At 52.0% G+C, this 15,175-nt stretch overlaps 2 protein-coding genes across 3 annotated transcripts; one reads left to right on the top strand and one right to left on the bottom strand.

The window, feature by feature from the left end:
* The first annotated feature begins 189 nt into the window (after positions 1–189).
* RNF126 (ring finger protein 126) lies at positions 190–9,203 on the top strand. The gene is made up of 9 exons (XM_015886354.2): positions 190–321; positions 3,762–3,820; positions 5,489–5,552; positions 6,013–6,254; positions 6,819–6,887; positions 6,968–7,037; positions 7,265–7,358; positions 8,039–8,154; positions 8,370–9,203. The coding sequence occupies exons 1-9, from the start codon at positions 247–249 to the stop codon at positions 8,517–8,519; spliced, it is 939 nt and encodes a 312-aa protein (XP_015741840.1). The 5' UTR covers positions 190–246; the 3' UTR covers positions 8,520–9,203.
* A 2,231-nt stretch (positions 9,204–11,434) lies between these two features.
* Positions 11,435–15,161, bottom strand: FGF22 (fibroblast growth factor 22). Of its 2 annotated transcripts, XM_015886365.2 has the most exons (3): positions 14,468–15,156; positions 12,108–12,211; positions 11,435–11,936 (listed from the first exon to the last, which is right to left on the bottom strand). In XM_015886365.2, the coding sequence occupies exons 1-3, from the start codon at positions 14,697–14,699 to the stop codon at positions 11,742–11,744; spliced, it is 531 nt and encodes a 176-aa protein (XP_015741851.1). In that variant the 5' UTR covers positions 14,700–15,156; the 3' UTR covers positions 11,435–11,741. The 2 variants fall into 2 exon arrangements, with proteins under 2 accessions (XP_015741851.1, XP_015741850.1); XM_015886364.2 differs by having other exon boundaries at positions 11,435–12,211; positions 14,468–15,161.
* Positions 15,162–15,175: the final 14 nt, after the last annotated feature.

Raw genomic sequence — 15,175 nt, 5'->3', positions numbered from 1 at the left:
CATCCCATCCCATCCCATCCCATCCCATCCCATCCCATCCCATCCCATCCCATCCCATTAAGCTTTATGACCAAGATGAAAAGGACAGAGTTGGAACGGGAATGGCCCAATAAACCACGCCCCCTCTAATTAGCACCGCCCACTCCGCGCGTTTCTACCTCCGTCCCTTTTTGTCCCCTCTCGGCCACCGTCCCCTCCTCCGTGCGTCGCCGGGTGGGGCGGGGCGGCGTGGGGGGGGGTGGCAAGATGGCGGAGGCTTCCCCTCAGCCGGGCCGCTTCTTCTGCCATTGCTGCTCGGCCGAGATCGCTCCCCGCCTGCCCGTGAGTCCGAGGAGGAACGGGAGAGAGCGAAACGGTGTCGGGGGGGGACAGCGGGACAACGTTAGGGCGGGTAGAGCCCCGAGGGACGGGCACGTGGGGGATGAGGCCTAGTGGGGGGCCGGGCGTGAGGGGCGGTGGGGGCTGCGGCCATTGGGGGCAATGGGGGGGGGAGGGGATGGCGCAGGGCCGGGAGGGAACGAGGGACCCCTGACTAACCTATTCCTTCCTATTCCTTTCTCTATTCCTTCCCATTTCTCCCCTATTCTCCCCTATTCCTTCCTATTCCTTCCTATTTCCTCCCCTATTCCTTCCTATTTCCTCCCCTATTCCTTCCTATTTCCTCCCCTATTCCTTCCCTAATTTCCTCCCCTATCCTCCCTATTCCCCCCTATTCCCCCCTATTCCCTCCTATCCCCCCCATTCCCCCTATTCCCCCCTATTCCCCCATTTCCTCCCCTATTCCTTCCTATTTCCTCCCCTATTCCTTCCTATTTCCTCCCCTATTCCTTCCTATTTCCTCTCCTATTCCTTCCTATTTCCTCTCCTATTCCTTCCTATTTTCTCCCCTATTCCTTCCTCCTCCCTCCCCTCTTCCTTCCTCCTCCCTCCCCTCTTCCTCCCCTCTTCCTCCCCTCTTCCTCCCCTCTTCCTCCCCTCTTCCTTCCTCCTCCCTCCCCTCTTCCCTCCTATTCCTCCCCTATTCCTTCCTAAGCACCCGGCCTTAGTGTGGTTGTGTGTTGGGCCCGCTGAGCTGAGCGAGGCCTCGGGTTGTTCTGGAGCCTTTTGGGGTCTCCCTGGGGTCTCTACCGGAGATATGGGACAACGGCGGTGCTGGAGGCCGGGCTGGGTGGGAGCTGAGCTCTACACGGAGCCCCTGTGGACGTGGGGCTGCTGCAGAGCGTTGGCTTTGATTCCAGGATTCCACAGTCGTTACTGAGTCTGTCCTGAACCGTTTCATAGGGTCTTGTGAGAGCAAGGCATTGCTTTTTAGTTTTAAAGCATTCATTGCGTTCTTAAAGTCGCCGCCGTCGTGCCTGCATGTGTGTATTTACCGTGGTTGGTTGCTTCGATTGGGGGTGAATTTGGGTTGGAAATGCTCTCTGTCCTCTTTGCTCTCTCTCAGTGCTTAGGTGAGGCTGGGCCTTGGTGGCTATTGAGCAACGTGTGTTTGAATCTGAAGACAAAGCTGCTGATTACTGAGCAAACAACCGGGCTGGAGAAAGTGGCTCCGGAGCTGAAAGGCTGTAATTCAACAGCAGGAGCCGCTTCTTTGTGTTCCAATGCCCTGTGTTGGGCTTGGGCCAGCAGAGCACATCTGGTAGCAAGCATCAGGCTCTGGCAGGGAGCTGACAGCTCATGTCATTGATGGCAGATCTTGTGAGCAGTTATTGGGCTTGTTCTGGGATCCCAGCTTGCTGGTTTCACTTTCCAATTGCAGACCTTGCTGCTGAAGGTAGCATTGCATGCACTGGGGAAGGATTCATTCAAACAACCTGAAAAACAATGAGCTGTGACGTTTGTGCTGTTCCAGCTGCAAAGGAATTTGCTGATCTCTATATTCAGAGCCTGTAAATAAAGAGAAAACAACCCCATGCAACTCCCTTATATGGGAGAGGTGAGAGAATTGCACGACTGACTTCATAAGTGTGTCACAGAATCACAGTCGAGCGTAATATTTTATCCTGATGATGAAAAATAAACCAGAAAGAGCTTATTGCAGGGATAATTGATGTGTTTTCCTGTATTGTGTGTGCAGGAGTTCCTTTATGCTGGTGATTTGGTGCAGAAATGCTCTTGAAATCAAACATTGTGTAAATTCTCTACACGGAGTTATTTCATAATTGCCATCCTAAGGAGCCCTGCCCAGAGAGGAGGGAGCAGCAGCTTCTCTGTTATGGAACTGGAGGGTGTTTGTTGCTTCCTTATCTTGCTGGGTGGACAGAAACAGGGTTGAGTGGATCTGCTGCCTTTTGTATTTCATCTCTTTTCTGTGCCTTGAGAAGCAAAGCCCACATTGCTGTCAGCTCCTCTTCCTGTGAACCCATTGAATTTGCTTTGTGCCTTAGGATAACTCGGATGCAGCAGCAGCAAGGGTGTGAAGTTTCTATACGGGGCCTTGTGTATCTCAGGTCCATGACAGCTCAGTTTGGGGCTGGGTGCAGCATCTGTCGCTTCCTCTTGTGACTCAGTGGTGCCGTGTGGTGTCACTTCTCATGTGGCTGCCTTGTGTCAAACAGCCAAGTGATTCCCTTTGGTGAGCTGAAGTGCTCTGGGCTCCTTCTGGCTGCAGGTGTGCTCACAAACTATAGATTCCTTACCAACACCAAGAGTTGAGAGGGTGGGGGGAATGGGGGAGAAGTGACTGTAGCAAACTCTTGAGGAATCCTGCCCTGAATACACAGGCTGTTTATTCTGTCACATTCACTCTTCAGCATTAAAAGCCACAAGGGTGGCAGTAGCTCTCTGTAATGAGCACCGAGCGTGGGAGTGTGACATTCTGCTATTGTGTGCTGCAGAATGACCCACTTGTGTCTCCTCAAGCTTCGAGTTCTGGGAACCCCCCCCATAGCTTTCCATTAAGTTCTTCCTAAGTGAGAACGCTCTTGTAATTAGCTTGATTCCTTCCTTGTCTTGTTCATTAGGATGCTTTGGCTTCCTGGGGGGTGTGTGGTGGGGAGAAGCCCTACAAACACAGAGATATTTAAAGGGCAGTGTTTTAGTGCTCCCCTTCTGGGAAAGCTGCTGGGTTGGCTTTTACTTCACTCTGAACTGCATCACATGTTACCTCATGTTTTGTCTGTACCGGGGATCAATTAGTATTATCCACATCTTACATAAATCCAAGTTCAAAGCAGGTTCAGGCTTCACAGTTTCCCTTCCTGATGGGGTGATGGGTGGTTTTGGGGTCCTTCTGGCTCTGCAGCCTCTGCTTGCTGTCTGTGCCAAGTCATACTGTTACCCTGTGTACTTCTTAATATAGTTTTCACAGTATCTCTGTTCTATCTGTAGAATGGTTTGGCTGGCTAAACCAATTTTACCCTTAAAATAAAATCAAATGGGTTTTAAAGCTGGGTTACAGAAGTGCCCAACCAGGTGGTGAGTGGAGTTCTTCTGTCTACGTGGTTACTCAGTCAAGTATCTTTAATCTGGGTAGAATTCCCTACCTCACAAGTACAAGATTGGTGTGATCTAGGGGGATTCAGACTGACTGCCTCGCTGATCTGGTTATTTGTGCAGTAAAAGTGAATTGTGGGGTCACCACGGGGTAGAAATACGACATACTGCATCCAATCCACAAGGTAAAGCTGCTACTTAAGATGCTACAGGATGGCTTTCCTGTGGTGGGCTCCTGGGGGCTTTCATACCTGGTGGTGTTCTCTGTATCACAATGTGGGTTTTGCCAACTGATTGCTTTTCTCATTGTGTTTCTTCTCCTTTAGGACTACATTTGCCCACGGTGTGAATCTGGTTTTATTGAAGAACTTCCTGAAGAGCCAAGGTAAGGTGCTGCTCTCAGAGTCCATTGCTAGGGTGCCTCCAATCTGCAGTGTCACATACTACACAGGTTTTAGTTCTTCTGGCCAACATTTGGCCTGTCTTTCTTTACTGTGGTTATGTAGTGCTTAATATGCATAGCCTGCTGGTAAGTCAGCAGTGGTAAAGGGCAGCTGGAGGAATGTTGTGTTGATTCAAAACAAACAGGAAAAGGTGTCAGAGCCATTCCTCATGGCATGTGATAGCTCTTAACTTTCCTTTGAGTCATCAGGGCAGAGATAACGTGAAGAGGATATTAAGATGCTTGAATGCATCCAGAGAGATGGTGAAGGGCTGACAGGCATGTGCTGTGAGGAGAGGCTCGGCATGCCTGGGTTGTCAAGCCTGGAGGAAAGAAGGCTGAGAAGCAACCTGACTGCTCTCTGCAGCTGGGGAAGAGCTGAGGGACATCTGTTCCCTGCTCACCAACAGTGGGATGCGTGGGAGCAGCACAGAGGTGTGCTGGGGAAGTTCAGGTGGGGCATCATGGGCCCTAACTTTGTGTTCGCCCTGAAGAGGTTTGGCAGTTGGACTTGATCTTTGTAGGCCCCTTATAGTTCTATTCCTGCTCTCCAAGAAGAGAAATCTGCAAAATGGGGGCTGTATGTAACATGGTTTGAAGTACTAGTAGCACTACACCTTGACTGAGACTTTAGACTCTGCACTGAAGCAGCTGAGATCTGTATTCACATGCTTTACTGACGACTGAGAAGTGGCACTGCTCTCCCACAGTGTCAGAACAGACAAGAGTAAAAGTGTCTGAATGTCTCAGATGCATTTGCCAGTGGTCAGACTGAACAGCACAGAGTCAGGCTGGCACACACAGCTTGGGATGTGTCTCAGTTGCATGTTCTCAGAGCTGGCATTAGGATGGTCTTCACAGACTGAGGTTTCTGCACAGAGAAGGTGATGTTTTGTCTCACTGCACCAACCCAGAGGTGGAAAATCAACCCTGGATAATCCTTCCTATGTTGGTGACTCTCTGTGATCTTAGAGAGAGTCTCTTAATTGCTGAACCTTTTGGGTTTTGTTATGTGTGATGTCAAAGTGTAGACCTGGATACTGAGTAGGAAACCTTGCAGCAGCGTTAAGTGCTTCCAGCGTTCCAGTGGCGTTAAGAGTTTTTCCCCACTCGGTCACATGCTTCTGCAATAGAGAAGTTCTTTTGATTGAGGATTAGACTTAAGAACATCTGGGTCATAGTGGTCAGGGTTTTGTACCTTAAATCTTGTTGCCCAAGGGAACCAGCTGACTTGTTTGAGGTGGATTGTGCAGGGAATCTTTGCTTGGTGGATAGGTCACTTTTCCTTAACTTCATTAAACTGGAATCTAAAAGGGTGGGGAATGACGGCTGATGATGTGAGCGATGAGGGCTGTAGGGAGTGAAAAATAGGAATTCCAAAGAGAAAAGGAACATCTGAGAGCAGACTGACTTCTGTAGGTCCAGAGCATAAGGGCGGGTGAGCTGACCTCTGTGGCTCCTTTCAGCTCTGACTAACTTCCTGTGTGCTGTTAGGAGCAGCTTTGCTGTTTGCTCATCATTGGGTCAAATTCATGTCCCTCGATTCCCTCTGCTGGGAAAATCTTTTCACAACACCCTCCTGACACTTAGCAATGCTTGCTTTCTTCTCAGGAACACCGAGAACGAAACTAGCACCTCTGCATCAACCAGTGATCAGAATAGGCATCCTTTTGAGGTAAGTCGTCTCTCTCTTCAAAGGTTTTCTCTCTTGCCATTGAATCAATGTGTCTTTCCATTAGAGTATTGCTTATATGTTCCCTCGATTTTGACTAAATATGGGGGAGGAGGTATTAATGGCATCCACGTGCTGCTCCTGAAATCTCTGCACATAATATTTTTGATAGGACCATCATCTGCAGCTTCATATTGTTATGTGGGGGGGAGGGGGGGGGCTAAGCTGGGATTTAGAGAGCTGGCTGGCATTTTGCTATGCAGTAGCATACAGCAGCTACAGAGAAACCAGGGAAGGTCTGAGTTTCTGTTCCTCCTTCAGCTACTTCTGAGCATGCACTGGGCACCTGTATCAAGCGAGGGCTCTGAAGATACAAGTCATAGTTGAGAGGCTGGTGAAAGACTGCAAAGTCGATCTATTTCTGTTCTCATCACAATCTACTCTCAAATTCTCTCCCTTCCAGAACGTGGATCAGCACTTGTTCACTTTGCCACAGGGCTATGGCCAGTTTGCCTTTGGGATTTTTGATGATGGCTTTGAGATTCCATTTGGGTCCAATGTTCAGTCAGAAGACAACAGAGACTCTGAGAACAGGAGGGAGAGAGAGCATCAGTCCCGGCACCGGTACGGAGCGAGGCAGCCCAGGGCTCGTCTTGCCACACGGCGTGCTGCTGGCAGGCACGAGGGTGTTCCCACACTGGAGGGGTAAGAACAGCTATTGGGGCTCTTGTGCAGAAAGCCTTGTTGTTTTTCCACTGATGAGTTCACTGCAAATCATCCTTTGTTTCTTCCTCCTCTGTTTAATGCGTAAGGTTGCTCATAGGTACAGCTGTGTGGTGTGAGTGTTCTGCTTGCATGCCCAGCTCTGTCCTCTGTGAGTTAATGCTTCTGGATGGTCAGGGTTCTGCTCAGCCTGATGAGCTCTCGCCTTGAGTTTTAGGGGCTTTTCTACCTGAGCACATCAACCTAAGCTGCAGTGAGGCTGGGAGGTTTGACCCTCCAGCACACATTAAGAAAGCATTTCCTGGTCATCGCTGGATATTGCAAAAATATCCTAATAGTTGTGAGGAAAAAACAACATGAACCTCTAGAAACTAAGACTTCAGTTCCTTTAAAAGCATCCTGTAGACACTCTTACTGTTTCTGTCAGAACTTCCATCTGGATAAAGCCTTCAGTCTTCTCTTTGTCAATGAAGAGCCAGTCAGACTTCTGAGCTAGGAATGAGCAGACACAGATTCCTGTTTAATCCTGGTTTTCTTGTCTTTCAGAATCATTCAGCAGCTGGTCAATGGAATTATTGCACCTACAACAATACCAAACTTAGGACTTGGTCCTTGGTGAGTTGAAGCTCAGCTGTTCCTTGTGAGGTTCTGCTCATACTTCTGCCTGTATTTAATTGTCGTTCTTATTCTTAAAGGGGAGTCTTGCATTCAAATCCAATGGACTATGCCTGGGGTGCTAACGGCCTGGATGCAATTATTACACAGGTAAAATTAGCGCTATAATGGAGCCTCGGGGTTCTCCCAGGTTCTTCCTAAGTTGTCAGCACCTGTTGTGCTGCAGCAGGAACAAACCACTGTAGGTGTGGGATGGGAGATGAGGTCCATAGCACAGGGGAGGCTGGATTCAAGTGCCCTGGATTGGTAAATGAAGAGATTTCTGCATGCTGCTGAGCTCACATCATTCTGCTTTCTGTGGCCTATTGTTTTTTCAGTTACTAAATCAGTTTGAAAACACTGGACCACCACCAGCAGACAAAGAAAAGATCCAGGCCCTCCCCACGGTACAGATCACACAGGAACACGTAGGTGTGTATATCTCTTCCAGCGAACTGTTCACAAAGAGGTCTGTGAAAAGCTCTGTTTAACACTTTCTTGCGCTTTTTAACTTAGTCTGTTAACACCTTTGAGGTCTAAAACAGCTCAATGTGGGGAGAAAGCTGGAATTATTGCTCTCTGTTATACTTATGCAAAGGAAAGGGCAGAGTGGACTGGTTGGATTTGCCCTGGGGAGGCAAACTGTCTGGTCCAAAGAATTCAGTGTGAATAGAGTTGAAAAAGCACATGCACGCTGATGGGCAGGGCTGCAGCTCTGTGCTGGGATGTGCTGACAGCTCTGCCAGGCTTTACTGTGAGCTGGATGAGAGTTTATTGGTTGAAGAGACCCAAATCAAACACTGGATGCTTTGTTACAGGTACATGTATGCGTACGTGCATCAGTTCATTGAACATGTTTTGTATGGCGGTGCTGTGAGGAAGGGAACAGCACTGCAAACCCAAGACAGTGAAAGGGGTAACAATGGTGGTAGGGAATACAAAGCAGCATCTTTTTCCCCTTGCAAAGATGAAGCAGTGAAGCAGACAGAAACCACAAGAGCTGTTTGGGAGGGTAAAGGGAGAAGGTGATGGGGTCACTTTCTCAGGGTGATCAGGTACTTTGTTTTCTGCTTGATTCTTCAGCTGTGTTTTGCTTTCCATTTACAACACAGATTCTGGGTTAGAGTGCCCTGTGTGTAAAGAAGACTATACAGTTGGGGAAAATGTCCGACAGTTACCTTGCAATCACCTATTCCACAACAGCTGTATAGTCCCTTGGCTGGAGCAGGTTAGTGCCTTCTTGTGTGGCTCTCTTGGGTTTTGTAGCACTTGGATGTTTTCTGGTGGTACTTCTCTGCTTTGTGAATGTTTTTTACACCCTCATGATGAGGCCTAAGCATGAACAGGAGTGTAATCTTTGTCCTTTGCCTTGACAGCTTCTCCTGTATGGTTTCTAATCCAGTTTCCCTTATGAATGCTTTGCTTTCTGTCTGCTCTCCATAGCATGACACGTGTCCTGTGTGTCGGAAGAGCCTCAGTGGACAAAACACTGCTACAAACCCCCCTGGACTCACAGGGATGAACTTCTCATCATCATCCTCCTCCTCTTCTTCCAGCTCACCAAGTAACGAAAACTCATCGAACAACTCATGAATCTTAATCCAACCCTCTGTCCCTGGGGCCCTGTCCATTATCCTTCCTTCCCCAGCCAACATAAGCAGCAAAAGGGGCTTCCAGAGCAGAGCAAGGGGAGGGTAGCAAGGGGGGGGGAAGCAGCACCCCCAGAATTCCCTTTTGAGTTCTGAAGACACGGAGACTCTGGATCCTTCAGAGATGAGAAGCCTCAAGTTCTGTCATGGGGAAAGAGCTCTGTTAATAAAATTCATCCCTTTGCCACGTGGACTTTTACCAATTGCAGTGAAAAAGGCTGCAGTGCTCCACAGATGGGGAATCCTAAAGCACCGAGCTGGTGGTTGCAATTCGGAACGGAAAGGTTGTTTGTAAGGTCTTGAATTTGAGATTCCTTTTTATTTGATTGCTTTTCCTCCTCCTCCTCCTCCCCTTAGATATCATCTCTTCTGCTTTGGAGATTGAAATCTTTTAAGAATGAAAGCATAATGATACTGCCTCCCTCCCAGCATCTTCAGCTGGGGAGGGCAAATAGTTGTCACTGAGCAAATGAACTCTTGAAACAGACCCCGTTTATCCTTCCCCTTCCCCTTCATCTCGAGTCCCATTTTTTCTTTACAACCTTCCGCTACTCAACACTGAAAAAAAGGGGGTTTTTATAATTTTAAATTATTACTGCTGTTGAAATAAATGGACGTTTCAGCTCAATGAGACGTTATGCATGATTTTAAGGAATACTACAGGGTAAGGTCTCCAGAGACTGCTGTGTTGAGCAGCCTGGTTTCACCCAAGGGCAGGCTGGGCTTGTCCAAGCCCTCCTTGCATACTGAATGCAGCTATGCTGGGAGCTCCAGGCTTCAATATGGCCAATACCCCTATGTGCATCATCAGCCTATGGGTTGTTGAGGGGCTGGCTGCAGGATTGGGACTAACAAACAGACTTGCCTGGTCCTTTTGGTATTTTTTACATCTCCCCGTTGCAGTTCTGAATAGATTCTTTTTCCCCCACTGTTAATATCAGGACTGGGTGTGAATCAGAGCAAGGACCAGCCAAATCTCATTGTGATCAAATAATAGACAGGAAAAACAAGATTTTTTTGTTTTGGAGAGGAGAGAGAGAGAGAGAGAGAGAGAAAAAATGTATTTCAAAGTTACTTAAAATACAGCTGATTAAAAGTAAAAAAGGAGAGAGAGACGAAATACCTGGGTGTGTGTTTGACACTTTGTGACAGAGCTGTGGGTCAGAGAATGAGAAGAATGTGACCAGAGGTGGCATTGACTTACCTGGGCTGAGGTGGGGACAAACCAGACTCCTTGCTGCGTGTCACCATGCAGTGAGTGCTTTGGGAAGCATTGGGCTGTGTGAGTTATGAGCTGCTGCTTCTTCTATTGCAGGGATTTAAGGCAGATGATGGATCTCCCTCATCCTGGTGTTGGTGGAGGTGTTGTGCAGCCCACACTTTGTATCAGGTGATTTGGGAATGCTGTTGTGGTCTTATTTTCCACACCCATGCTATTCTGGGATGGATGCATATCCAGAAGGCTGGGTCTCCTGGTGGCTGAGCATAGAAAGAGCTGGGCCAGCTTTGCCAAGGGCAGCCCAGCCTTGTGCAGTGCCAGCTACAGGCAGCTGCCCCTGCCCTATGCAGCTGTGTGCTGGTGACCCAGCTGTCCCAACGCCTACCTTAAGCTCTTGCACTTGTTTGTCTCTTTGATGACTCAAATGCAGGAGCTCAGATGTGGCTGATGGGAGCACAGCAGGAAAAGGCATGGAGGAGCTGCTGACCCTGCAGGGACAGCCGGACTCTGCCCTGCTGCTGTCACAGAATGGGCTCACGGTGGCAGAACCATGGGGTAAATCAATGAGGATCCAGCACTGAGCAGAACTGCCCACGTCCCAGAGCTTCCTATGAAGGGCTGTAACTCCTTATAGTGAGGGGGAAGGCGGTGTGGCATTTCTTGAAGCCTTTCAGAATAAAAGGGGAAGGTTTGCTGGAGGAAACAGTGCAGTGCCATTTGCCAAATGGGGGCTGGCAGTGAGGAGGCACTGCAGGCACTGAGCCATTGCCCTGGAATGTTTTTGTCATTGGCTCTGCCAGCTCAACCAGGCTGCAGCTGCTTTGATCTCGCAGGCGGATGCCTCTGGGACAAGGGTTTATCTCAGGACTGGTATATCAGGGTAAGGGCTCATCTTGAGCCAGAGGTCGAGCCAGGAGCTTCTGCTGCTGGGATCCCAGGCTCAGGAGCAGGTGGTGATAGATCCCAGAGGCAGGAGATCCTGGTGCATTTTGGGTCTGTGTGAGATGCTCGAGGTGGGCTTCAAATGGATGCAGTGGGTTCATATGGGTGCTGCAGCTCCTGGGGTCGGGGTCTGGTGCCCACTGCAGTCCCAGCAGTTGCTGCAGCGGTTGCTCCCTCCTGCCACAGGCTCGTTGGGAGCTGGTTTGGTAAGAAATGGAACGAGTTTGGTGGTTTGAGCTCGGGCCATCGCTCACATCTGATGTGACACAGTGACCACGCTGCGGTGCCTCTCACAGCGATGCTCAGCAGGCACTGCAGGAACGGGCACTATTTCTGGCTGTGATGCTCTCAGAATCACCTCCCAGTACCCAGCTCCATCCCCATCTGCTGGAAGGGAATGGAGTGGGACCACAGGGGATGCTCATCCGGGATGCAGTTGTGCCATTCCCTCATCTCACTTCATGCACCTTCGCCCCACAGCAGCCTGACATCCAGGGCTCTCCCCTCCCACAGCCATTTCCACTTATTCCATCCCTAAAACACCACTTGCTGCTTCTCCTTAAGGTTAGATTTAGGGCTGAGCATGTCCTTACCCACACACTCAGTTGTAGGGTAGGATGGATGTCAAGGTCTATAATCTCACAACCCAGGGCAGCACCTGAATGAGCTCACGAGCACCAGCATCGCACTGCCACGACTTGCTGCCCCTTGCCATGAACACAGCTTTAATTTCCACGAGTGCTCAGACACCAAACACATCCCACAGCTGCTCTCCCCATTGCAGAGATGCTGTCAGCAGGATGGGATGCATTTCCATTCACGGTGTGTGTGTCTCACTTTGGACACATAGAGGGACACCAAGCAGAGCCCCAGCGTGGCTCTACGCACTGACTTATAAAACAAACCAATAAATAGCAATATAGATAGATATGTACATAGATGAAGTAGCCTTCCCCCCCTCCAGGGGAGGGACTACAGGACAGTCCAGGAGCCACATTGCGGGGCTCAGCTGACGAGCATGGGGAGGAAATGAGTGGAGAGATGCTGCCGGCTCGTCTTGCCCCCTCTCCGCGGCCTCCCTTTGCTATTGAGAGAGAGGAACATGGGGCGACCCCGGTGCCGCCAGCGCAGCGAGGCGTAGGTGTTGTAGCCGTTCTCCTCAATGCGCTCCGTGAACTTGCAGTTGGGGCTGAATTCCTTCTGATAGAGGAGGGAAGGGGGGTGAGCAGGGTGAGGGCTCCGCAGGTGCCATCCCTTATGGGATGTAGGGGGTACAATATGGGTACCAGCCCCACTAGGTGCAGGATACCCCCACCCCGTTCCGGCTTTGCCCTGCACCTCCAATGCCTTGAATTGAAGTGCCTGACCTACCGACCCATAGAGCTGCCCCCGCTTGTTCATGGCCAGGTAGAAGCCGGTGTGCACCGCCCTGATGGCCACAACGCCGACACGCACCGACCGGATCTCGACGATGCCTGAGGGACATAGAAGTGATGCTGTGAGATGGATGGGCCACCTCCTGGATGGACCCTTCCCCTGCTGCCCACAAAGGGACCGTCGACCCCACAAAGTGCCGCTGAGACCCGGTGCAGGAGCAGGGGAGGTGAACAGATGGATGGATGCTGTCCTGATGGAGCAAGGGCTGCGTGTTGGAGGGAGAACCCCATCATCCAGGAGGGTTTGCCCTTTATTCTCATCCTCCCTTGTGCCCATCTGCCCCTGGGAGCAGAGCTCTGCTGGAATAAGGCCAAGCTGCAGCTCCACGTGCCTGGAAGTAACTGTCAGCCTTTGCCCCCTGCTCAACTCACTGTTGTTCTCCCTCAATCAGCAGCTGAGCCTCTGCCCAACACATGGCTGTGAAGCTCCAAGGACTCAGCCCAGCTCTTAGACCATCCATCCCATTGCTGGGGGTGCTGCTCGCCTGGCTGGGACCAGCACCGATATAGGGACCTGGGTGGGGACTGCAGGATGCAGCAGCCCTGGGCTTGGCCCCACAGCAGACTAAAGGTGCGTGCACCCAGCCCGTGGATCTCGGTCAGAGCCGCTAATGGGAAAGGCATGTGGTCAGACCAGGTAGATTTTAGCGTGGAAACACCCAGAGCAATGCCAGGAACTCTCTGGATTCTTCCTCCCCCTCTTCCTCTGCTTCAACGAGAGCCATCAGCCTGACCCCATCCCTGCTGTACATGGGGAGCCCCATTAACACACTGATGTGGATGAGGACACGCAGAGGCTTCAGCTGGCTCATATAGTGCCACAGCCTCTGGGTAGGGTCTTCTGCAAAGCCTCACCCACCCACCGCAGGCTGAGCCATCGCCTCCATGGGGCCACTGTGATGCTATTGGGAGAGGATGGGGCTGGATATGGCACAAGGACAAGCTGAATGCTGTGCAGAGCTCAGTGCTGAGTGCTACAGGATGATACTGAGGGGGATGTTCAGCCCAGCCACCAGCACAATGTGGTGTGGTCCAGCACGTCCCAGCACAGCAAAGCCATTAACAGGCAGCTGTGGGGAAAGGTTGAGAAAATGCCTGCAAATCCATCTCAGTTTATCGCTGTCTGGAGCTGCTGCTATTTATACCAAAGGACTTTTGCTTCTCTAAAAATAACCCCACTTTGCTATTCCCGGTGCTCAGTAGGGCAGAGCCAGGCTTTGCTGATGAGTGCTCAGCTCCATGCAGGCTGTATGGGGCCAAGGAAGCAGCCCTTATCCCATCACAAGGCTCCAGGTGTGGGGCACAAGGAGGGGAAGCCCAATTCCAGCCACTGGTAGGGCTGGGCTGGTGGCTGCAAGGAGGGCTGGGGAGCAGAACCCGAGCCCAACCCAGGCACAGGTTATCTTCAGTTCCAATAACCAGAGTGAGCCTGATGTGACAGCCTGGAGCCTGCCAGGTCCTATTGCCACACGACCAAGGGAAGGCGTGGGGGAACTGGCAGCGTGCCTGGTCGGGCTCCCAGCAGCTCTTGGTACCACAACAGGGTTCCCCATGAGCTGCTGTCCCACTTGGGCCGGGCTCCTTCCCATTGCAGCTGAGCACAGCAAGGTGGGTGACATCCTCTCTGATGTGAGACATAGGTGGACTGTGCTCTTGGGTTGTACTTCATCAGTGTGCTGTCCCAACTGAATCCTTGCTTGCAGGGCTTGGACTCTATTAGGCTGAGCAATACAATGCAGACCCCAGGCTGCTCACAGGGACCTGCACTGCTCCTAAATGCCTCCAGCAGCTCTGACTGCAATAGGACACCCTGTGGTCCCCTTCACTCATGGCCTCTCCAACCTTCCTCTTCCTCAGCCCTACTCCTTTCCAAGACACTGATGGGGAATGATGGGGATGGATCCCCCCAGACCCACTCTGGATGAAGATGACCCCAGATGCAGACAGTTATCTGCTGATGGTATTAGATGAGGGGATGAGACCCCCAGGTCCCCACTGACGCTGGTAAAGTGCCACCGGGTCCCTGGAGGACAGCAGTGTCAGTGCACCAGCAGCTTCCAGCTTGAGCCCGTGGGGCAGAGGGGTCCGGCGGCTTCGGACAGAGCTGAACCAACTCCGGGACCCGTGGAAGATACAGCACAGCCCCTGACTCCACTCTAAAGCGGCGAGGCTGGAAAATAGCGACACAATGGGACCCGGCTCTCCCGGCTCTCGCCGTCGGGGTTCAGCTCCGGGACCCATTGAGGAAGGGGCGGCCCCGGCCCCGTCACCCATCCCGACCCCGACCCCACTCACTGCCCGGCCGCTCCCTCCAGCGCGTCCCCTCCACTCCACCGCCGCCGTCGATGCTCAAGAAGAACCGTGTAGCGGAGAAAAGCCGCCGGCACCGCACGTCTCCTTCCAGATGCCCGTAGCTCCGGGGGGGTCGCCGACCACCCCAGATAGAGCTGCCCGATCCCGGCCCCGCCAACACAGCGAGCGCCCCAGCGAGGCAGGCGGCGAAAGCGGCGGGTCCCCCGCTCCTCATGGCGGTGGGTGCCGGGTGGGCGGTGGGGGACAACGAGTCGTTCCGAAGCTCCGGGTCATGGCCGCGGTCACCGGAGAGCGGCACCGACGGTACGGGCGGCAGAAACGACGGTCAATGGGCGGATGGGGGGGGCGGGGCCGAGGGGCGGGGTCTCTCATTCATAAATCCATGTGAATGGGGTTGGGGTTGGGGTAACCCGACGGCTGTATCCGTGTCCCGGTCCGCTCCCGGTCCGTTTCGCTCCCGGTCCGTTTCGCATCCTCCGGTCCCGCTTTGAGGGTTCGGTTTCCCCGTAGGTGCGGACAGCTCAGCCCTGTGGTCTCCTCCCGGTTCTCCGAGCAGCATCACGGCTGTAGGAACGCTCAGTGTACGAACCGAACCGAACCGAACCGGGCCGTCCCCGTTCCGTGCCCGCAACGCGCCGTGCCGGGATCCGAACCCGCCCCGTCGGGTCGCACCGCCCGACTAGTGGCCAC

Source organism: Coturnix japonica, chromosome 28 (assembly GCF_001577835.2).
Source record: "Coturnix japonica isolate 7356 chromosome 28, Coturnix japonica 2.1, whole genome shotgun sequence".
Taxonomy (NCBI): Eukaryota; Metazoa; Chordata; class Aves; order Galliformes; family Phasianidae; genus Coturnix; species Coturnix japonica.
Note: the sequence above shows the minus strand (reverse complement) of the source record. Positions and strands in the feature narration are given on the sequence as shown.

Coding starts and splice junctions, on each gene's coding strand:
- RNF126 (XM_015886354.2), top strand. CDS start 247: ATGGCGGAGGCTTCCCCTCAGCCGGGCCGCTTCTTCTGCCATTGCTGC. Junction 3,821..5,488: donor GAACTTCCTGAAGAGCCAAG/GTAAGGTGCTGC, acceptor CTTTCTTCTCAG/GAACACCGAGAACGAAACTA. Junction 7,038..7,264: donor TGGATGCAATTATTACACAG/GTAAAATTAGCG, acceptor TTGTTTTTTCAG/TTACTAAATCAGTTTGAAAA.
- FGF22 (XM_015886364.2), bottom strand. CDS start 14,699: ATGAGGAGCGGGGGACCCGCCGCTTTCGCCGCCTGCCTCGCTGGGGCG. Junction 12,212..14,467: donor CTGGAGGGAGCGGCCGGGCA/GTGAGTGGGGTC, acceptor TATGTCCCTCAG/GCATCGTCGAGATCCGGTCG.